The following is a 24,673-nucleotide window of genomic DNA, read 5'->3' as shown; positions in this document are numbered from 1 at the left end:
AGCCCATACCTCCACTTCCTGTTCATGGTGTCATGTGGAGGTCACCTTACTCTTTTGTTCTAGAATCGGGCCAAGCCCAGAAAGACATTGCAGAAATCGCGACAGAAGCTTGAGGAGATGCGGGTGCTGTTGGGTTTCCTACAAATTCCCGCACGAACTGTTCCCGCTGTATTTTCTTACAAAGTCCCGCTAGAACCTGGAACCCAATATACCGCAGCTATACCAAACCCCATTTAACTTTTGTGGACACCGATCCTCTGGTGCCTACATCCACTGAGGTGAGAAGGGCAGCGGAAGTACAAGGCGGCATCAACTGCAACCCAACGGCGGTGTCTGAAGGTTCTGAGGGAAGGAGGCTGTGGGTGGTTACAGTTTCATTCTACAGCAAATAACGTACGCAGTTATTACAGTGTCGCTTAATAATAACGAAGAGGATATCTTAGTCACTTTCTCGCAAAGCACCCCAAAAGATGGATACGCTTGCTGTCTGCCTAACTCCCACTCATCCCGGAGCAATAGACCCTGGCCAGGCAGTGTTAATGCCCACTTTCTCCGGTCTTGGTTGCATGTCGGCCTCCTCTTAACATTCACTTCTTTGGAACCAGTTAGGCTGGGTTAGTAAAGTGACCATAGTGACTGCCGATCACGGTGGGCGAGCGGTCTAAGGCATGAACTCTCTTCGCTCGCTCGAACGCTGAGATCGTGGGTTCGAATCCCACTCGAGGCATTGATGTCTGTGTGCAGGTCACTCCTCCAAGGAGTCCTACTGACTGTCTTAGGATTAAGAAACTGAAGGAAAACGAAGAGTTTCACGGATGCCCTCTGCTCTGAGTGGGAGAAACAGGAAAGCGAGAGAAAGCATAGTGACTAGTCTACGGGATTGATGACCAGAGGACTGGGGTTCGATTTACAGCTAGGGTAGCGTTATTACTCTTGACCACCGTGCCCGTACCGGCTCTGAAGCCCTTGCGTCTCCTATTCAATGGACATAGAAAAAATTAAGCGGCGCGGCGAGGCCTGGTGATCACCTCGTTTACATAGTTTCAACGCTAAGAGTGCTTAAAGTTACATCTAAACTCGCTCATATGGCTTTATGGAATGATGTTCAATTAAAAATGGGGACAAATCTGCTCCCCCCGCTCCTTGGCACTACAGCCCCAGTGGGCCTAGGCCTACCTCCATGAACTTCTCCGTTCACTTCAGTTTTTCTAGATCTTACACATTCGGTAGGACTCCTTGGGCGGGTGATCAGCTCGTCGCAAGGCCTCTACCTGTACACAAACACAGAAAAACGCACACAAACATCCATGCCCTGAGTGGGATTCGAACCCACGATCCTGGTTTCCAAGCGAGCGAAGACAGTGCAAGCCTTAGACCGCTCGGCTACCGTGACCGGCCAAATCTGCTTTTAACATTCAATATTTGCTTTCATCCCTCGATTGTTTTCTTCTTCTGAGCTTCCTACAGAGCCTGTGGGCCTTGGCCTGGCTACGTTTGTTCCCGTTGAATTAATTGCTCCTCTTGAGGTCACTGAAGTTATCAGTTGACCAAATCCTTCCAGCCGCAGTATGGCCTTGGTGTCAACTCAGCCTCTAACAGAAATGAGTACCAGGAATCTTCCTGGGGGTAAAGGTCGGCCGGCGCGTAAGGCTGACAACCTTACCGCTATCTGTGAACCGATTGTCTAGATAGTGTGGTAACCTCGACGTCTCACAATCTTATGGGCCTCAACGACCTGTTACAGGGATAACTTTACATTTTTTCCTTTGCCTTGGTTATGCATTCCTGTTTCCACCCAGTCTCACGTGTGCTGTAAATCTGCTGGAACGTGAAGCATCGACGATGCGTCAAGGTTTACTTCTACACCACATAAATAGCCTACGCCTTAATGGCATGGAGGTTAAACAAAGAATTAGCTTCAATTTCACAGAGGTACAGAATGTCTCACATGTACGAGTGGGTAGTTAAAAGTATTGTCACGTATAAGGGGTTGGCGTGACTAATACTAATGGGTTCTGGATTTGATTATTGGATTTATTGGCACTTCTTTATAATTACAGTCTATTATAAGAGCTCACACACTGAACTCCCTTCCGAATACCGTATGAAGAATTTGTCACTGCCTTGAACGACGTCTGTCTGATGAATGAATCTTTGAAGAGCCTCCACGGTTCCTTACGTAGGCTAGCTCGTATCCATGGAAATCCATGTAAATGATTCGCTGTCACGAAAACGTGCTTACCGAAACGTTGGCTACTAAGCAACAAAGGCTCTTTGTTGACTGCGCTGCCTAGCAGATGGTCATATTCAGTCACAGTATTATCATCATCATCATCATCATTGTCATCAACAGCAGCAACCACACGGACTAGGCTCGTCTTTGTCCCGTGCTGACCCCCTCACACTTGCTCCCGCCGTCTCTTCATCTGTCAGCCACACGGTGTCCTCACGAATCGCAGTTTCATACAACTGAGTGGTTGCCAGGCACTCCCAGCAATGTGATCTCCCCACCCTATCCTACATAACGGAAATTGATTCACGGACGCTATGCACTTATTTCCTCTTGTTTCTTCACTTAGCTTCCGATGCTAAAGTGTGTAACCTACAACCAGTCTCAAGATGGAGACAACGTGTGCCACAAAAATGCTGGTAGTCACCTACCACATCACACGGTGACATTCCAAAAGCCCACTAATTAATAGTACACCTCTGCCCATTAACAATAATAATAATAATAATGCATGTAACGTACTTCACTGTTAGTAGTGGGGCAACTAGGCGTCTGGCCGCTGTGTCCAAAATGGCGCCCTGCGCACTCCTATTCACCAGCGGAACCAACAGGACCATGTTACACACCAGAATAGTCAGCACCCCTATCATGTACACCCGCACAAACACACCCCCTTCCGGGCACTGCCACGTGTATGGAAAGTAGCGGGCGCAGGCCAGGGAAAGCAGGACCACCCTGGAACAAACACACTTCGTACTATTACTGTCCCGAGATCTCGGAATTTGTCACGAACATATCAGCGAAATAGGGGAATAGTCTTCAAAGGGATTTCTATTTGTATTTGGGTTTGGGGGTACAGTCCTAGAATAGTCAGAATTTATTTCTGGACAGCGTCAGATTTATAACAGAATTTCCGGGACACTCCTCGAGGAAACTGCGGAAGTACCGGAAAAGCATTTTAAGGGCATCCTGTACTTTTCTGCAAATTTTATGGATAACTGTATGCATTTCGCATTTCTCCACATGTTCTACAAACAAACAAACTCCTTGGCCTATAATCCGCAAGCGAACTATACTGACCGAGGGACCGCCGCATGTCAGCGAAGTTAGTGACAACTTCTGCGGATAGAGCGTGTCACGTGGTCAGTGCAAGGATTCCCACTGCCGTTGAACTCGGCTTTCTAGACCGGAGCCGCTCTTTTCTTGAAATAACTCCTCAGTTATTTTCACGAGGCTGAGTGGACCCCGTTCCAGACCCACTACTCCTCACAAAATCTGGTAGCGCCGGGAATCGAACCCGGGACCTCTGGATCTGTAGTCACGAACTCTAACCACTAGACTACATGTTCTATATGTACAGCTAATCTTACTAGCGACATTAAAGCTTGCCAATACGAAATTGTCCTGCTTCTCCACATATTCGACCTTCCCTAGACGCGGTTCCTGGATAGAAGTCGTGAACAAAAGCATCAGGGCGCCGGATAATAAATAACCTAAGTAAGATGGTCTATTTGGGCATAAGTGGCATGAGGACCTACACTCTCTTCATGTAATGCTGTTAGGCGGGACAATTAGTACGTTTGTGTGAAAACAAGAAATGCACATTTCCTATAAAACCGAAGACGAAAACCCTGAAAGGAAGAAAGGGAATTTGGAACACCTAGACGTAGTTGGAGGGATGCTAATAAATTGGATCTTAAGGGAAGAGCGTGTGAAGATATCGACTGACTGAAATAACTCACGAGGGAGCTCTATGACGGGGCTCTTGTACACATGATAATGAACTTTTGGATTCCATAAAAACATGAAATTTGTTGAGTACGTGAATACTCTAGAAAGACCGACCCATGTAACTCACCATATGAACCTGAAGACAAACTCGAAGATCCCTGGGAACACGAGGTCGTCCGAAGCCACCAGCCACTTGCGGCCGAAGAGTGTCAGGGAGGGCATCGCTTCTGCGAACAGTGGAATTAGAACTCTTAGTGGGACAAATACTTTACAGCATTCCCTAGAGGCATCGATGAAAATATTCAAAATTAAAATTAAAACACCATTTGCTGACATTTCCAACTATATAGGACGTCCGGATGAAAGGTATGCAAAGTAAAAAATTCATATCTCGGAAATTAATTGTCATACACGTATCCGGTTTATGTCTTTGAAAAGCAAAACTCTGAAAGTTTTTTTTTTCATACCCGGCTTACGCGCATGCGCCGCCACATTTCTGCCACCATGTTAGCAAACACCTGGACAGAGAGATGGCTGGGATATGAATTGGCAGAGGTGGACCAATCGCTTGGCCTCCCAGGACGCCAGATTTAACCCCAGTGGATTTTTTCTTGCGGATTATGTGAAGAACATTGTCTACCAGGTTAAGATCAGCGACCTGCAACACCCGAAAGCCCGCATAAGGGACGCTGTGGCTACGGTAACACCAAACCTGCTTTAAGCCTGAATATTTGTCGTGCCACAAAAGGAGCCCACATTTAAATTTACTGAGAAAGGTATATACGAAGAAGAAAACTTCGATAATTTCCTTTTGTAATGGTGTAACCCATTAATGTGTATAATAAATTCTTTCTGAGATAATGAGTTTATTTTGGACACCTTTCATCAGGACAATCGCCAGTGTCAGCATTCTCCGTTAGTGTAGCAAGGGCGGTGTACGGTGCAAGTCCTGCGTTATATTTGGACGGTCTTGTACTTTTTTCGTCACTTTAAAAAAATTAAAACATGGGCGCGTATTATACATTCAATGAGCCATTTAAAATATGTAAGCTTTGGGGTTCTCAGAGCGGTGACTGTGAAGAGTTCTGGCTCTGGGGATATAAAACCATGCAGTCAATTGAAATTCGACCGACGTTTCGGAAGAGATATACTCCTCAGAAACTTTGATTTATATTTAACGGGCTACAAGGCGTTATATGCCAGAAGACAAAACTATTTATTTAAAAATGTATTTGAACTTGAAATTTCTTTACTTAAGGAATTGTAATATGTAGGAAGTGATTGACAAGTGCGACTTATAAAGTAAAGCTATCCCTGTACCAGGCCCTGAAGGCCCATAGGGCTGTGAGACGTTGAGGGTCCCACATTATCTAGACAATCGGCTCAAAGATGGCGGTAAGGTTGTCGGCCTTAGCACCGGCCGCGCTTTACTCCCCAGGAAAATTATTTAATTAATTCCTAGTACTCATTTCTGTTAGAGGCTGAGTAAACCCCAGGGCCTAGTGCGGCTGAAAAGATTAGGTCAACTGAAAAAAATCCAATGACCTTATCGGGACTTCAACCCGCGACCTTCCGGCTTGTAGCATAGCCCCTCAACCAACTACGCTACCGCGTGCCCCCTTATAAAAAACATAGGCTCCAAATATGACAAAAGCCCAATTAGGCTCACAGATCGAAGTAGGCTAAAAGAGCTTAAATTAAGAAGTGTCAGGTAAAAGGTAAAGCTATCCCTATAACAGGCAGTAAAGGCCCACAGAGTTGTGAGACTTCGAGGCTCCCACATTTTCTTTAGACAATAAGCTGACAGATGGCAGTAAGGTTGTCAGCCTTATGTGCCGGCCGTTCTTTACTCCCCACGAAGACTCCTGGTACTCATTTCTGATAGCGGCTGAGTCGACCCCAGTGTCATAGTACGGCTGGAAGGATTATGTCAACTGAATCCTCACCACAAGACATCTATAATTTCAGTTCATAGTATTAGCATTGGTTCAGCATCTCCAGAAATAATCCGCATGGCATTTCTTGGGACTTCGGACACGTCTACTTGGGAACGTGGATGGATCTTGCCTAATACTTGCCCATTTTCTTGTTTCGTTGTTTTCTTTATAGAATGCGTCTTATCGAACAATTCTAAAACCTCAGTGTGGTGCGTGAGAAAGGAAGAGAATATACAGATAACTACAATAAACAACAAGTTTATGAATGCAAATAGTCCTTCCCAAACCTTCCCTCGAAATTCACACAATGGATCTTAGGCTGCTTCCCTCATCTCGCTTGAGTAAGTACAATTAATTGCAGAGAGGTTGAACCTTATTAAGCATTGGACGTTCTTTGGTACAATTACCGTACAACAACATTCAACGAAATTAATCCTTTCCTCCGTAGTCTTTAGTCCACAAGCGAACAATACCGACCGAGCGACCTCCGCTTATCGGCGAAATTAGTGCCAACTTTTGCGGATAGAGGGTGTCGCGTGGTGAGCGCAACGGATTCCCACGGCTGTTAATCTCGGTTTTCTAGAACGGACAACGAGATGGCGGGTTCTATTTCGGATGATTGGAATTATTAACAGCCTGGTTACACGCACTCTCTTAATTACACTCAAATTATAACGCTATCGCTGATTTACATACACCCTATAATCCACTGCACCGTCGCACACATAGCTTTCTAAATCACTCCTGACATCCTCACATCCAAACGTGCACAGAGCTGTCGCCTAGCAACGCACCGATACAATCCGCAACTCTCCTGTTGCACGCGTGCCCCGAGGCCTCTGTGGCTCAACAGTTCCTGCATAGAGCAAATACGCAACAATATGATTAAAATTGTGAGAGGATATGTTTTCTGGAGCCTCACATTCAAGAGCTAAGTTTATCTCCTGCTGGTTCACCATTTCTTAAATTCAGTGTCCGTCCCTAAGTTTTAACCAGTTGTTTTGGAATAGATGAATTGGTTCTGATGTTTTAAGATAAAAAATTGAAGCTTGTTCTTCCGTTCATCTGCCTATTGAATTGCAATCACCTGAGAAACGATACATCCTAACAGCATACAGATTATATCTACAGAGCAACAGCCTACAACTCTGCCCATAATCCGCAAAATTAACGTGCAATAAGGAGATAATACAGAATGTTCAATCATGGAGGAAACTTCGCAACATCACTGACCGGGCCCAATATTCCTCACAGATTGCTACTATAACTGTAACGGCACGCGTTTATCAGCGCTAATGACTCATTCTGCTATCAGCAGTTACAGTAGGAATCTGTGAGGAATGTTGGGCCGGGTCAGCGGTGTTGCGAAGTTTCCTCCTTGACTGAACGCACTATATTTGTTCATAAGTATGTTCCAACTTCGAAGTTATTTACTAGATTTAGCTGAATTTGTCATTCTGGATCCAAAGCTGATTGTACAGTTTTAATTTTGGTCAGTTCACCTGTTTTAAAGCAAGTGTGACGTAACTTCGAACAAGGCCAAGAGTAACCTTGAATGCGCAGAAGAAAAATTTCAGACAAGGGGGTGGGTTCGAGGGTGTGAGAAGTGACAGCATTCAAGATTACTCTTAGCCTTGGTAACTGTAACTGGAAACTGTAATCGACCTTACATCAATATTCTAAAAAATAATAACAAACCCCTTACAATTTACAAAATGTGGAAATAACGAAATACACGAGTAAATCTCATTAATATTTGCAATTAATAGTTGAAACGTTTTCCAACAGGGCGAATATTTAACGAAACACAAGGTTTGGAGGCAGGCAGTAATGCAGTTGGTTGAGGCGCTACACTAAAAGGGGGAAGGTTGCGGGTTAGAGCCCCGATGAGGTCATTGAATTTTTCAATTGACCTAATCCTTCCAGCTGCCCTATGGCTCTGGGGTCTATTAAGCCTCTAACAGAAATGAGTACCAGGAATTAATTAAATAATTTTCCTGGAAAATAAAGGGCGCCTGGCGCGTAAGGCTGACAACCTCACCGCCATCTGTGATCCGATTGTCTAGATAATGTGGGAGCCTCGACGTCTCACAACCCTATGGGCCTCCACGGCCTGTTACAGGGAGAGCTTTGCCCTCTTTTTTTTTTTGCCTTTTTACGTTTTACAAGGATCGATATTTTCTGACTGCGGAGTTGGTGTACGTAGCTTTATCTTTTGAATACTCCTTTTTAGCTAAATTAATTAACATAAAAGAAAACGAGGCATGCAAAAGAGCAAAGAACGCATTTGGAAAAAATTTCAATTCACTGCACTGACAGGACTGGGTCACTTGTTCTTCCGGAATGTAAATTTCTCATCATAAATGAAGAACAGTCTCCTTCATACCGCGACCTTGTGGTGAAGGAGAGTGAAAGCTGTTCGAGAGAAAGTGTGTACGAGAGTGAAAGTAAAAAATATCAGGTCTTGTGGCATAGATTTTATTTGCCTCCTCTTTAGAGCATTAAAGTATTGAGGCAGGTTCTTAAGCACAGCAACGTTGCCACAATTATCTAGAACAAAGGTGGAAAATATTTCTTGAAAAGCTGATAGCTACTTAGTCAGAAATTCCCTACTTTCATGGAACTCGAAAGTTCATCAATATTTGTAAATGTCGGCCATTTTACTCCATCCTGATGTAGTCCACCCATTTGATAACAAAACACGAGACACTGCCACTTTTTTGAATAACATGTACGAAATAAGCTGTTCTTAACGAAATCTGGTGGTTCTACTACAAAACGATACTGCTATAACAGACACAGTTCCTTGTTACCCCGTTTTTATTTGTGCATAACACATACTGTGCATTTTGAAATAATGAGATTACTTAAATGAGAACGTGCTTTTACATATTAATGAAACACCACATTCTGACATCATGGTCAAGAGAAATTGTGACACAACACGGTTTTCTCAGTCCCTCCAGGCAAATACATCATATTTGCCTGGATTGGGCTACGAGTGCTTCTTTCCAATTCATCAGCCATTAGTAGTCCTGCGATTCAACATTATATAGCCTGAGATACTGACAGAGTCTTAAAATAACACAAAACTCACTCCAACTAAGAAAAATATTGTCACGTGACTAAACGTGGGTTTAGCTGGTAATCTGTATTTATGGACTCTCATAAACTAAAACAAGCAATCGTTGTTTCATTAATTTACGCGTTTTACAATTCACTATAGCATGCTCTAAGTCTTCCCAGTCTGTCATCATTAGGCGTTGCCCGGCAACGGATCCCAACAATATCCTCTTCTGCTCACGTCGATACCGTTAGAGACTGTCTCGCAACTCCTCATGGCGACAACTCCTGTCTACTCTCCGCTGCAAATAACTAATTCAGAGTCGGGACGGTCAGTCGGCTAGTCTGTATCGGTGTCAAGCCCAATATGGGGACCAAGACCACAATTTTGTTACTGTCAGACAGTTGCGGGTTTGTTAATATGGGTCACCCTCTCTGACGAGAGGGCGGGTCTGTCTCGTTTACAACTGTAGCTGACCATTGCCAGTGCAGTTATTCTCAGGTCCCAGTGACGCGAGACTTATGACAATAATTTACTGTCCCAGCTGGTATTATTGATCTGAGGAATTTATGAATTGCGCTGCTGAGATAGGCCTAGGCGTCTTCATATATGTACGTAAGAAGTTTCATAAATATCGGTTCAGCCATTCAAAAGTTAATAGGGTGGATACATACAGACAGACACATCAGACAGCAAAGTTATCTCATATGAATATTTATTTTTAAATAAGGAACATAAACTAAAAATGGTTTACAGTACATAAAAATTTGGCTAATCTGAATGGATTTATTTCATACATATTTCGATATGGTTTGGACCGCCTCTGTGGTCTAGTGGTCAGAATTCCTGGCTACAGTACAGAGGTCCCGGGTATGATTTCCGGCCCTACCAGATTTTCTGAGAAGTAGTGGGTCTGGAACGGTGTCCACTCAGTCTCGTGAGGATAACTGAGGAGCTACTTGAATGGAAAAGTAGCGGCTCCGGCCTAAAAAACCGAGTTTAACGGCCGTGGGGATCAGTTGCGCTGACCACGCGACACCCTCTCTCCGTTAAAGTTGGCACTAACTTCGCCGACAAGCGGCGGTCGCTCGGTCGGTATAGTTCGCTTGCGGACTACAGACCACGGAGTTCTTCTTCTTCGTTTTTCGATGTGGTTAATATTCAAAGAAAATAAGGGCAAATAATTTCTTATTCTGCACAATATGATACTGCGGTGTGATAATTAAAAACAATGACTTCATATCTGCAATAAATGCATATCGAGGGAAGTGCAATTGCGAAAACAAAATGAAGGCGTGTAGAAATTGCGTGCACTCTACTGGAGTAGATTTCATTCCTCTCGTCTTTTGTTGGAAATGAAATAACTATTGAGCAACTCTGCCGCTCAAAAGGCATGAAGTATCTTCGCTCGCTGTAGAGCTGGGCTCATGGTTTCGAATCCCACTGAAGGCAGGGATGTCTGTGTTTGTGTTGCTCTGTGTGTAGGTAGCGGCCTTGCCACTGGCTGATCGCTCCTCCAAGTAGTCCTACCGTCTGTGTAAAAAGGATTACGAAACTGCAGGAGAGGCCAGGGCACCAGAAAGGGCTGTAGAGCCACTGATTAACTGATTGAACGAATGAATGAATGGAGTAAATCTCTGGTAGTGGAATCCAAATATTCAGAATTTCTTGTATAAAATTCCGCATTGAGGCTGTCTAGAAAATTAAAGGTAAACTTTGAAGAAAGCAGTCTTCTGGGAGGAACGTCGGTTAACACCACATCTACACGGTGCCACATCCCAGAAGATTGCTTTCTTCAAAGTCACCGCCGTGAATACCTCAAATCTTACAAAGGCAAACTTGTGTATACTTCTTCGGTAACACTGATACTCGCTTTGTATAAATCGGGAAACCGGTTACTTACTTCAAGGAGAGAACCTGAATACAAATGTCATGAAACAAAATGCCGAGGAAAATATTTGTTCTTGAAATTCATGAAGTAATGGGACGAGAAACTCCATAACCCACATAGGTCACCTCTACTCTATTCGGGAGTGGCTATGGGCTGGGAAACGAATTCTAGCCAAGAATGTGAAAATTAATGAAGTCTTCTCGAGCAATTAGTCGGGTCAACATGGAATGGCCTCATCTTGACATTACTGACTGCCCGACCGACCCCGTCCACTTGCCGTGAAAGTTTCATACCTTACATAACGCTGAAATGCTGTTTCACTACTGTTCTGCCTTGGGGGCTAACTCAAAGAGCGTGTCAATCGATCTGTTTCTTGCGCCAGAATGCACCGGTGCCTGGTAGCTGGGAGTACAAGCACACAGGTACATTACAACTCTTAGGGAGGCGACTGACTTGTAGCATTTGCCTGTAATGTAACTTTCGCGGCGAGCATGTTACATTACACCATTGGTGAGGCGCACCGAATGCTCGTTTTGAACGCTCGGCTCGACTATGCTCGTGCGCGCTCCACTGCATTACATTCAAATGCCGGACATGGAGGATGTTATCTGCGTTCCTTTCAATACGCTACTGTTATTTAAAGAAGAGCAGAAAACGCCTTTGGATAACAAACTTGTACAAAAACAGAAATGAAAACAGTGGAAAACGCATGTGGGACATGAATGCTCGTTGCGACACCGCTCGACTGACTGCCTGACTTGTAACACTCAAAAGGATTCGCGAAAAACCCGACAACACGATGGAGCGGCTCCGTTCGCTGTCTTCACTTGTGTAATGCTCGATTTGTAACGTGTTACATTACAGGCAAATGTTACAAGTCAGTCGCCACCCTTAGCCTGGGTCTTTGTATTGCCACTTATCCCTAGAAGAGACACAGCCGATCACAGTAGCCGCGCGGTCTAGGGCATAAAAAGGTCTTCGCTCGCTCGAACACTGGAATCGTGGGTTCGAATCGCACTCGAGGTATGGATGTTTGTGTGCGTTTATTCTGTGTGTAGGTAGCGGCCTTGGTATGGGCTGACTCCCCATCCAGAGTCCTACTGACTAAATAAATTAAGAAACTGAAAAAGCGGCCAAGTCCCACAAGGGCTATAGATAGATAGATAAATAAATAAATAGATAGATAGATAGATAGATAGATAGATAGATAGTTAGGACGGACGGACGGACAGACAGGCAGACAGAAAGAAAGAGACGGATGGATGGACATACATACATACAGACAGACATAGACAGACAGATAGACAGACAGACAGACAGACAGATAGATAGATAGATAGATAGATAGATAGTTAGGACGGACGGACGGACGGACAGACAGGCAGACAGAAAGAAAGAGACGGATGGATGGACATACATACATACAGACAGACATAGACAGACAGATAGACAGACAGACAGACAGACAGATAGATAGATAGATAGATAGATAGATAGATAGATAGATAGATAGATAGATAGACAGATAGAAAGATAGATAGACAGACAGACATTCACGAGAGAACGGGTTTTACGTGGGCATAAATTTTGCATTCTGAATATGCTTTTGGGGAAGTAGACAGCCTTGAAACTGGAATGCTAAACTTAGCGAATGAAAATGCGTGTAAGCGTATTTTTGGATTGTCACCGAGCAGCGTGTATATTGAAAGCATACAAACCCGCGGTTAATTTTAATCAGACCCGAGGAAAGAGGCCAATGAGAGTACTCAGTCTGACATGCTCGTTACAATGAATGCGCGGTCTTGGACCAGACGAACACGGAGACTGAGGGTTCGAGTCCCTCGTTTCTATATGCTGGCCTGTGTAGGTATCGTTCGGCTATTCTTATTTACTTACTCATGGAGCTGAGCCCTTCTGGAGGAGCCGCCAATTCTGCAGCTACTCAAGAACTTCCCAGCATTTTATGGAACCCGAAGGTTCATTACCGTGCTCACAAGAGCCCTCCACTGGTCCCTATCCTGAGCCAGATCAATCCAATCAATACCATGATAAATTTCAAAGAACCGTGGTGCATAAGCTCGCTCAGTGTTCACATTTATGGCGCAAAGGACGCACTGGGCACAGCCACTTTCAGAACAGAAGTGACGGGAAGTTATTCTTTCAGAAGGGCAATGTACCCATTCCTTCAGACATCATCATATATCTGTATACAGCACAGAGGGTTCAGACTGTGTAAGTACTACCTAATGATGGCCAAAAATAGTGGCCGAAACATGTAATAAATAAACTGTATAGTTATCCTAGAATTATACATCTAATGTGAGAGTGAAACTGAATCAAATATTGCACACACAACGTGAAGCTAACATATAACATTACACGATATTCGCGGTGCAGTCTGGTAGTGACTGGATCCAGCTTCAGGGAGTCCTCCAAAAATATACAAATGCTTCCTCGTTTCAGAATTAATTGTGGATCAGAACAGCCCGAGGGCCCAATAAGTGACAGTGGTGGTAGTACTAGTAGTAGTAGTAGCGGTAGTAATAGTAGTAATAGTAGTAGTAGTGGTGGTGGTGGTGGAGGCGGTGGTAGTAGTAGTAGTAGTATTACAGTAAAAGTAAAGGTATCCCTGCAAAAGACAGTGGAGGCCCATAGGGTTGTGAAAGGTTGAGGTTTCCAAATTTTCTAGACACTCGGCTCACAGATGTCAGCCTTACGCAGCGGCCGTCCTTACCCTCCAGGAAGCTTCCTGGTACTCATTTCCGTGAGAGGGTGAGTAGACCCCGGGCCATAGGACGGCTGGAAGGATTACAACTCATCGGGAATCGAACCCGCGACCTTCCGGCTTGTAGAACAGTGCTGCAACCAACTACTCTAGTGTGTGCGTGGTGGTGGTAGTAGTAGTAGTAGTAGTAGTAGTAGTAGTAGTAGTAGTAGTGCTTGTTGTAGTAGTAACAACCGAATATACAGTTAGGGAAACCTACTGACAACAGTTAGGACAGTGTATATATTACTTCAGAAATCTCTCCAACAATTTTAATGCACCTGATTAATGGAAAATTAGGCTGAAATATACTGTGTAATGAATTTATGCTGAATACATAAGCATGAAACAGCTGGGAATTTTAAATATTTAAATTTGGACTTTTAAAACCTGTATTTTGCGTTGAAGGTGAGACGGCAGTAAACACGTGAATGTAGTATTGAAATTAACGGCTCCAAGTGGTAGGTGCCTACTCACCCATCGCCTGAGGACGGAAACAGATCCTGTTTCCGAAACGGTATGAATTTTTAATAATATTAGGGAACAGAGTCCAGAAAGTGAGTAATCCCGAAATAAAACCATCCTTCTAACTGGCTACGTGTTGAGATATATAGAGAGTTTTAGCCATACGTTTAAAGATTTCTAAGGGTTTTGAAACGAATTATTACAAAATTCAGTATTGTTAGGGTAGCGAAACCAAGGTTACAATGGGCAGGACATGTAGCTCGTAGGGGAAGCAGAGAAATGCGCACAAAATTTCCGTGATGACACCTCCGAGGAAGTTACTGTATGGAGGAGGCAGGAAGGTTATGTAAACTGATTGTCAGGACAGAACGACGAACGTGATAAAGCGCCGTCCGACTGTAGGGACACGTCGACACGTGTTTGCAGAACCTAAAGGTCATTCGTAACCTGATGCATGCTATGACGTAATTGGAGTGAACCACGTCAGGTTTTTGTTTGTATTTAGCTGGCAAAGTGGCCGAGCTCCGAACACATATCTGCCAGCCTCGCTACACACGACGAAGCAATGAATGGAAAATCCGAAGTTCAGATTATGTAACGTCAAGTGAAGCCCTCCAAACGTCATCAATATCGACAGCGACTCTGAAAAACAAGAGCACGTGTAGACGCCTGACTTACTAGTTGTGGCACCCTTCTTTTCTTCCTTCGACGGAAAGGTACAGAAGGAGGAGAAGGAGGACGACGACGACGACAACGGTGACGAGGTGGAGGAGGACGACGACGACGACGACGAGGACGAGGTGGAGGAGGAGGGCGAGGAGGATAAGGAGGACGAGAAGGAGGAGAAGGAGGAGGCGAAGAAGAAACAAGAGGAGGAAGAGGAGGGCGAGAAGAAGGAGGAGGACGAGAAGGAGGAGGAGGAGGGCGAGGAGGATAAGGAGGAGGACGAGAAGGAGAAGGAGGACGAGTAGGAGAAGGAGGAGGACGAGAAGGAGAAGGAGCAGGACGAGAAGGAGAAAAAGGACGAGAAGGAGAAAAAGGAGGAGGAGGAGGAGGAGAAGAAGAAGAAGAAGAAGACGAAGCCGGGAAATGCTATACAACATGTTTTCTTTCCCGACGTCTCTGCAACGCTACAAAATCCACTCCACGAACCGGATTCCATCCTATTAAAACTGGTTATATTGATTTTATAAGTATCACGTGTCTTATTAAAGATGCATTCATCTGTTTCAGAAGTAATAACATTGCACCTGCAGCGGCTCGCTCGCTCTCCAGCTAGAGACTGTTTTCCTTCTAGAGATTAACTGTCGCTAGGTAATACAGATATATGTACAGAAAAGTGGACATACGTGTACCTCTGCAGATAACGCGGCTATGCCGAAACAAGGCCACACTTCTGTGACTTACTTAACGACACTGTCAGTAAGTTTGTCCATACAGCGTCGGAGGAACGGGCCGCAGAGAATAGCAGTGATGAACTGTGTAGGATGTGGAAGAAAGTGGCGGTAGTCCCATTTAAGGCACTAGCGTAGAATTTGCATGAGTAAAGCTACGAAAGTCATCGGATAGGACAGTCGATGTCCCGGGTGAGATTCGAGCCGGGTACCTCCCGAATACAAGTCAGAAGCTTTATCGCAGAGCGAAATTTCTGGGTATGATACCTCGAAACAGGAAAATATAGAGATATGGTGTTGTAGTACATGCCAGATTTTGCGAGGCTACATTCATTTTGGTTCTTGATGGACAAGCCTAATCCTTTAGTTTTTTAAATTTAACCCAAGCATCCTTTATATGCTTACAGTTTATATATATATACATACACGCACGCGCATTCAAAGAAATAAGTTCAGCTTATCGGTGATTCGGGCATAATATGAAATGCATGTCTAAGACTGGCTCTGTATCTGCAATGTATCTGTAATAAGACGGGCTCTGTATCTGCAATGTATCTGCATGAAAACGAACATCACGGCCAATGTGGAACGCAAATTCACAAAGGAGGAGTTGGAGAGTATGTGTACTCCACATTCGTGTTCTGGAATAGTCCTTGCATTCATCTTCCTGCACTTTATAGACGAACGTCTAGGAGAAAATTGACACCGCTCTTTTTTCACCAGTTAGTTAGTTATTTATTAGCGGCCTCCGTAGTTTAGAGGTAACGTTCCCACCTCATGACTCGTGGTACGCGGGTTCAAACCCGGCGGTCGTGGAATTTTTAAGGGCGGAAAAATTCAGGGAACAAGTCCTCCGGGAGGGACTTTAAGCCGTGGGTCCCGTGTCGTAGCTTTACGGCACGTAAAAGAACCTCATATATCCAAAGGAGGTCACTGAGCCAAATTCAAGGACATTTCCCGCCCAACAGTAGTCTCTAACGCCTCTGATAAATGGGGGAAGCATTACAGATAGCGCCAAGCCAGTAGAGACCGAACTCGCTCGCTCGGTCGGGACTGATGGTGCGCACCAATATCGGTAGGGTATAGAGAGTGGTAGAATATCATAGAGGGAAGCACAATGGACCAATACTGGTCTAAGTGCATGGGGAAACCCACCCTCTCCAATAACTAACTAACTAGTTATTTATTCGATTGTATATACCGTTTTCGGAGTTTCATTCGAAAAACTGACATATGGAGCACACTAGGAAGTCCGGCGAGCTCTGAGGGGACCACTGACTGAAATGCTTTGCGCATATTTTCAATCTCGTGCTCCTGATCATTTAAATGACGTCTGATGGGCTCTGAAGGTTTCCGCCAGCTCTCAGCTCCACACCCACTTACATGTATAGACTGCAGAAAATGAAGCAGGAAACTGCTGAAGGACGAAGCTATGATATGTTTACTCGCTTATCAGCTGAGCTGGTTGACGCGGTTCATTCTTATTGTGATCCGTCCTGCCTACAGGTAGTTTCTATTCGTACGCCTCATTGGCCGAGGGCACACTAAGGAAACTGGCAACCGCAAAGCAAACGTGATTTCCGAGGATTGTTATTAGCCTGACTTGAACACAGGTTACAGCGCAAATTGAAGAAACGGCAACGCAACTAGCGCAATGACTGAGAAACTCAACTTCCAGACAACGGAGCACGCCAGTCTTCTCATAATTGCGTTGCCGCGGGGTTTCCCAGTGTCAGCTGTTCTATAACGAGCACGAATGGCTGACGAAGCTGCTAATTTTGTTTTTGTGCAGTTAATTGAGCAAGAGCCTGGTATATATGACAAACGCCACCCATTCTTATGTTAGGTACGACAATATACGTATATCTGGCTTGGGAAAGAATTGCTCATGAGACGACGGAGTCTGGAGCGAGGTTAAGTTCTTTCGAAACAATTTATACAGAGTTATACTATAAAGGAAACAGACACTTTAAACGTGTTATAGAAACCAAAGTATTACTTCTCTCTCTCTCTCTCGCTCCCACTCTGCAGCTTAGGGCTGATTTCTCAGTTTCGTGATCATTTTACAGGCGGTAGGACTCCTTGGGCGGGTGATCAGCTCGCCGCAAGACCTCTACCTAAACACAGGACAACATAAACACAGAAACACGCATACACACACCAAACATCCATGCCTTGTGTGGGATTCGAACCCACGATCCCAGCTTCCGAGCTTGAGAAGACAGTACATGCCTCAGACCGCTCGGCTACCGTGACCGGCATTAGTATTGATTCGTATAATACAGGTAAGGTCTTTTTCCCTGTGTTTAACTGACATAGCACAAGGCCATAAATACGTATGGGGAGTGGAGGTATAGCTCCATCATTCTTTACCTCTGCACTAGATGGAGGTGAGTGGTCAGCTTTACGTCCCGGTCGCTTTACTCCCGGGAAAACTGTTCTCGGTACCCACTGAACAGGAGGCTGGGGGCGCCCTGCAGCCGGTCTGGAAGCTGTGGAGAAGAGAGAAATCTTGCCCATGCGCAGAATCGAACTCTGGGCCGTCCAGCTCATAACCCATCGCTATACCGACTGTGCACGTATTGATGGGTATAATATATTGCAGGAGATAAGTGTCGATAAGTTCTGGACAGCGTCGTCTTAATCTCAGTCCACGAATATGTAAATTGCTGCTGAGGCTGTGAAAAAAGTAGTCTTCTGGGATCTGGCGCCGCGTATTCTTGGTTTTAACCGACGTTTCAGAGGAACATATCGCCTCCATCTTCAGGGTAGTTGACTTGCGTGCGAATACAGATAGCTACAGCTACAACTATCTGTATTCGCACGCAACTCAACTACCCTGAACATGGAGGCGATATGTTCCTCCGAAACGTCGGTTAAAACCAAGAAAATACGGCGCCAGATCCCAGAAGACGACTTTATTCATAGTTATCGCCGTGAAAACCTCAAAACTTACATACTGCTGAGGCTGTTTATATTCGTCTTATATATATATACGCTACACGTGTTGCTATTCAGAGGCTGCGAATGAAACAATGTGATTATTAAATAATTGGGAAGTTCCAAACATTGGTTTTCATAGCTCACTTTAAAAAGTTGGAATTTCCTTTGATGTTTGCTAATTAGAACATTCAAGTGACCATAGATGTCTGCCATGAAGGTCAGATCACATACCTAACGCCTTTTTCTTGGATGGGGTCAGGCCGAATTCACTTGGTATGTCGGAAACTAATTGGCCTATTGTACCAGCCCCAGATGACAGATGATGAGTGTGGAGCAGTCGCTGAAATGAGAATTGGCAAGGGAAACCGAAGTACTCGGAGAAAACCTGCCCCAGTGCCACTTTGTCCACCACAAATCCCATATGAACCAATGCCGCGGAGGTGGGAAGCCAGCGACCAACCGCCTGAGCTATGGCACGACTCTAGATCACATACCTAACTTGCATTTTCAGAATTGCTGACTGGCGGTCCTTTTTTCAATATGGAAAACTATGATCCCTTCTAACAGTGACAGAAAAAGTTGGCGATCCTTACCTTCGCTTAATGAAAGAATTTGTGGGCAGTGCCCAATGCCACCGCACTCAACTCTCTGTTTCACCAAAGAACGTCTTCAGTTGTCCTGTGGCTCGTCTCACGTCAACCAATGAGATTAACTGCACTGACATCATGCACAGTTTGGTTAAAACCCTGAGTTTTACCAGTTACACATGTTGACAGATACTGCAATTACACCGTAATGATTCATTGTGGAGAGCCGGTTCCTACACGTGATCGTAAAGCAGACACACAGTCCCTTCTACAGATACTCGCAGAAGATTATACGGGCTCAAGTTAAACACTACACAGTAATGCCCGAATGAACTCCGACCCCTTTGTCTGGTCTGGCACTGCATGAAAATCGTAAGTTCTTCAAACAGTGCGCGATCAGTGTTACACAACGTGCGAAGCAGTGTCCGGCAACTCATAAATAATCAGTGAATACTTCTGGGAACTAATAACCGTGGCCGTGTTTGCAATTGACAACGGAAAACAAACAGGCTGAGTTATCTTGGCTGGAATGAATCAAAGTACATGTCTGCCTGCCTCCTTCCCCGCAAGACTTCCCCCCCCCCCACATATCTTCATAAATACAAACTGTAACTATAGTTAACATACTTGTCACTTCGTACTTGTGAGTCGTGTTCTGTCTTCCTATTAAGATAAATAAATAAATGTATGCACTCTCAGCACAACATTATATACTCTAATTATTTTATACAATTACTTAGATAGGTGATAGCGTAGTTGGTTGGGGCATTATGCTACAAGCCGAAAGGTCGCGGGTTCGAGTGCCGATCAGGTTTTTTTTTTAATTGACCTAATTCTTCCAGCTGCACTATGGCCCTGGGGTAGACTCAGCCTGTAACAGAAATGAGTACCAGGAATCTTCCTGGGAGGTAAAGATCGACCGGCCCGTAAGGCTGACAACCTCAGCCCCACCTGTGAGCTGATTGTCTAGAAAATGTGGGAGCCTCAGCTTCTCACAACACTATGGGCCTCCACGGCCTGTTACAGGGATTCCTTATTTGTTCCTATCCAAGCCCTACTACCATCCTGTCGGGGAGAAGACTGGCTCCGCTAACCCCTGGTGGCTCTGAGAGAAAGGCCCCTGTCTATTTAGCACGTGATCAAGAGGGCCTTTTACAAATTAACTCCTGATACTTGTTTCCAAAATAGTTCGGCTTAGCTCCAGCCTTCCTCCAGTAGGCAGATAATCTGCATGGCGCCTAAGGCCCAGGATACGAACTTTGGTTCTGGTGTCACGTGGTAGGCGCAGTGCAGGTCCTTCTGGTACTGTTAGTTCTATATGTGCTGTTCACTCCTTGGCTGCATTCATTGTTATAAAGCATTTTATTATAATAGTGAATTGGTTTTGAAAAGTTCTTTCCTCTGGGATATAATGCCGTGAAGTCCGTTGAAAGTTAGCTTACATTTCGGAGGAACATCTCGCTTCCATCTTCAGGGTCGGATGAAAGCCAAGCAAGGAACCATGGTGAAGCAGGTAACTCTCAAAATTCTACATGTATGGGTTTTGTTTTCTAAAATTCTTTCATTTTTTGTTAGTGGTGCTGCAGTGTTTATTAACTAATCTGTCCTATCTAGTCACACGCCTTGTGGAAGGGGGCGCAATATAGTGCCGACATTTAAACTGAGCAACACTGGGTATGTAACCGTGTTGACAGAACATTTGTTTTATTGGTTGGCCGCATAAACAACATTTGCGGGTTGTGTATTACTGCCAAAGCTGTCTAACCTTGCTGTTTGTTAGGTTTGTTAGCACAGGAATTTACAAGTATACATGGTCTGATATGCGTAATGTGTAGGTCTGTCAGTTGTGTCAACAATTGGTCTGTAGCTACCACATGTAAACATCAAGATTAATGAGCAATGTGACATTGTACAGAACGCATGTAGAATGTCAGCTTCAATTCAGTGATCAATTTTCTGAACATTATCCATCGTCCTAATGTTTACTTCAAACGCCATTTTGGAGAATGGACTTTCTCACCGACCTCAGACGAAGATCCAACTCTACTGGTTACGAATGATGAAGTTGGTCATTATCTTTGGACACCGTAAATAACACGAAATATGGATACGTACACCAAGCGAGACAGAACTCACCTGAGGGAGTTCAGAACTCAGCCACATACATGGGACACGGGACACGGGACACTGCGCCTGTAACCGTGCGAAGCCCGTAAAACTAGGGACAACCTTCAAATTGAAAGTGAACTCGATGAGTCAAGTTCAGAAAAGTACAACTAAACATGTTATAACACATAGTAATCAATTTCTGGAGATAATGCTTTGATAAGATGACAATAGTACACACCTGAATCAAACAATTGCAGGGGATTCAATTCAAGCAAATAAAATTCCCTACATGCAATTAGAAGCTTATAATAGTTAAGCCAATAACCTGTAACTGTAAAATAAAAACATACGTGTACGAATTATACATACATAGATTTGTCCTGTGGACCCCAGAGTTGGGACATTCCCTTGGAAGAAGCTGGAACTCGCCAATTTCCTCTTTGATGATAGGAATCCAGATGGAAACGCAATGAAAACCGCTTAAATGTTACGAATATTTTTAAAACTAAACATAAACTCCGTGGGACACAGATGAAAACTGGGCCTGTTAGAGATGCCCAGCAGAGGAGCTAATATGTGCATAGCATTCTCTGTGAATGTGGCAGTTACATCGGAGAAACAGGCAGACCTTTTGGAGCATTCGTAACAGAACATGGGTACAATCTGACGCCAGCTCTGACGGAAGAGCTGACTTGTTTTAGAGACTCAAACCCAACAATACCAATAGGAAACACAAGGAACCAGCCCGTATGTCCCTTGTGGCTCATCTGTGGTCATCCAGCCTAGCATGGCTCTCTTTCCTATCTGGACTTCTGTCATTAAAGGAGTCAGCTTGTTTCAGTTCATGACCACAGTCATCCCCCCACATTAATCGAAATTAATTTGTTCCACGAAACGACGTCAATTAGTGATTCGTTGGATAAGGAACCCAACATCAATTCTGATGGTGGTGGTAGAGGAAATCTCTGAAACACAGCTGATCGCCCGAGAAGATTTTCATATAAACAGAATATTGTAAGTAGCAAAAGACATTACAAACTGCAAACAATGATACAGACAATTTTACTTAGAAATTCAAAATTAATGGAAGGACGAATATATTTTTAGTGAGGCTGCAACAATGCAACATACTATAACAATGATACAAACAATTTTAAGTAGATATAAAAAGTATTAGAACAACACACACATATGTAAAAAGGTAAAGCTATCCTCGTAAGATGCCGTGGCGGCCCATAGGGTTCTGATTCGTCGAGGCTTCCACATTCTCTAGACAATCGGCTCACAGATGGCGGTGAGGTTGTCAGCCTTACGCGCCGGCTGCCCTTTATCACCCAGGAAGATTCCTGGTACTCATTTCTATTAGAGGCAAAGTCGACCCCAGGGCCATAGTGAGGCTTGAAGGATTAGGTCAATTGAAAAATCCAATCACCACATCGGGAATCGAACCCGTGACCCCCGGCTTGTACCATAGTGTTATATACATATATACTATGAAGAACTAATAATTTGTTAGATAAAGGCTAGGTAAACACTCCCTAAAATCCGGCATTTTTTATTGTTAGTGGGGTGGGGCTAAGTCCCTTGTACTGCGGCCACTTCTGGCCTATTGTACCAGCCCTAAATGATAGGTGAGGGTGATTGTGGAGCAATTGGTGGAATGAAGATTGGCAGGGGAAACCGAAGTATTCGGAGAAAACCTGCCCCAACGCCACTTTGTCCACCACAAATCCCACTTGACCAGACGCGGGATCGAACCCGGGCCGCCGCGGTGGGAAGCCAGCGACTAACCGCTTGAGCTATGGCGCGGCCTTACAAGCCGGCATAATAGCAAAAGTGAATATGATCATTGCTAGACAATAGATTGTTAAAACGGGTTTCGCGGCAACGAACACGCTTGGAGGAACCAAAGCTTTGCCCCGAATTAATTAATACATAGATTCCGAGGTAACGCGTTCGGAAAACACAGCAATGGAACCCTTGAAGGAGGTGATCCCTATTAGGTCCTCATTTATAGAAGGCAGTGCATTCGTCAGTATTGGAAGATTCAATAGTTGAAGTGTTAACTAGATGAGTTTCGTTACCAAGAAACGACTAAGCACGCAGACGCTGAAGACTTTATTTTATGTGTCATAAATGCAGTAATCTTTAGAGTGGTATAATTAATTGTAGTTACGACGTCCTATAGTTAGAGTAATCTTTAGAGTGGTATAATTACTTGTAGTTACGACTTATGAGTCCACTAAGTCTAGTCATCTAATCCTGAACCCATTATTATTCGTCACGCCAAACACCTCATACGTGACAATACTCAGTTGCATATTTCTTTGATTTTAGCGCTGTGCAAGCAGCACATGTCCCATCAGACAGTCTGTTTCTCACGTCTCATTTTACAAGGTCGGCAGGGAAAAACAATGGCTCATTAATGTTTAAGCGAGCGCACAGGTATATACAGCATAACATTTTTACTAATTCTAATGCGACAGCGATGTTATGTGCCTGGCATCAATTGCCCTTTCTGTATTCCTTCAGTGCCTCTTTGACAGTCGTCTGGGGTAGGTGTCACCAGGAAACGCGACTGGAGGAAAGATTCCAAAGGGTTCTGACGACGGTGGATGACACAAAGAATTACCGGGGTTTTTGACTTTTTCCATCGTCCGGAATTTTAGGTAATAGAGGACACGGCGTTTCGGAAACTGGACCTGTCTCCGTCTTCAGGTGAGAAAGGAAGACACCTACTCACCTGAAGACGGAAACAGATCGAGTTTCCGAAACGTCCTGTCCTTTATTACCTAAAATTCCGTACGATGGAAAAAATCCAAAACCCCGGTAATTCTGTGTGGAGGAAAGGTGGCGTTTGGCGTACTGAATACTCCGCGCGTCCAGCCACGGAAGTAAACAGACATTGTATATTTCGGTTCTCTGATTTGAATTTAGGCATTGCAAACAATTTTCACAATGTAAACAAGGAATAGTATGGTCAAATTGAATGAAATAAAGTGAAGGACTAAATTGTCATGCTTAAATTAGATACATAGTCCTATTATTTTCTTTATTGCTAGTGGGGTGGCACTAAGTCCCTTGCACTGCGGCAACTTCTGGCCTATGGTACCAGCCCCAGATGATAGGTGAGGGTGATTGTGGAGCAACTGGTGGAATGAAGATTGGAAGGGGAAACTGAAGTACTCGGAGAAAAACCTGTACCAGCGCCACTTTGTCCACCACAAATCCCACTTGACCAGACCCGGGATCGAACCCGAGCCGCCGCGGTGGGAAACCAGCGACTAACCGCTTGAGCTATGGCGTGGCCCTAAGCCTATTGTTACTAGATATAACAGAAGGTGTAATTATGTTCTCGTTTTTACTCAGACCACGTGATATGGCAAACAAACATTGTGAGAATACTTGAAGAATAATCACATGATGAGACCTCGAGTGCGATAAATGGAAGGAAAAAAAAAAAGAAGGAAATATTGCTAAGCGCAGTCATGGTAGTGAATATGAGTACAATGGCCTAACAATTTCAGGAGACGATAATCTGTCTGCCTTTCAGAGCTA

At 44.3% G+C, this 24,673-nt stretch overlaps 1 protein-coding gene across 4 annotated transcripts in view; it reads right to left on the bottom strand.

Annotated features, from left to right (window-relative positions):
* The window catches only part of LOC111862705 (sn1-specific diacylglycerol lipase beta), a 71,812-nt gene that overhangs the window by 35,151 nt on the left and 11,988 nt on the right, over positions 1–24,673 (bottom strand). For 2 of the 4 annotated variants that reach the window (XM_023848342.2, XM_023848325.2), the window contains exons 2-3: positions 4,089–4,188; positions 2,753–2,965 (exon numbers count right to left, since the gene is read on the bottom strand). In XM_023848342.2, coding sequence (XP_023704110.1) covers positions 2,753–2,965; positions 4,089–4,183 — 308 coding nt within the window. In that variant the 5' untranslated portion in view covers positions 4,184–4,188. Of the gene's footprint in view, positions 1–2,752; positions 2,966–4,088; positions 4,189–19,012; positions 19,328–24,673 lie in introns of those variants that run through there. The other 2 variants (XM_023848334.2, XM_023848350.2) reach the window with 2 other exon arrangements.

Source organism: Cryptotermes secundus, unplaced genomic scaffold (assembly GCF_002891405.2).
Source record: "Cryptotermes secundus unplaced genomic scaffold, Csec_1.0 scaffold1105, whole genome shotgun sequence".
Lineage (NCBI taxonomy): Eukaryota > Metazoa > Arthropoda > Insecta > Blattodea > Kalotermitidae > Cryptotermes > Cryptotermes secundus.
This window is presented reverse-complemented; position numbering and strand designations above follow the sequence as displayed.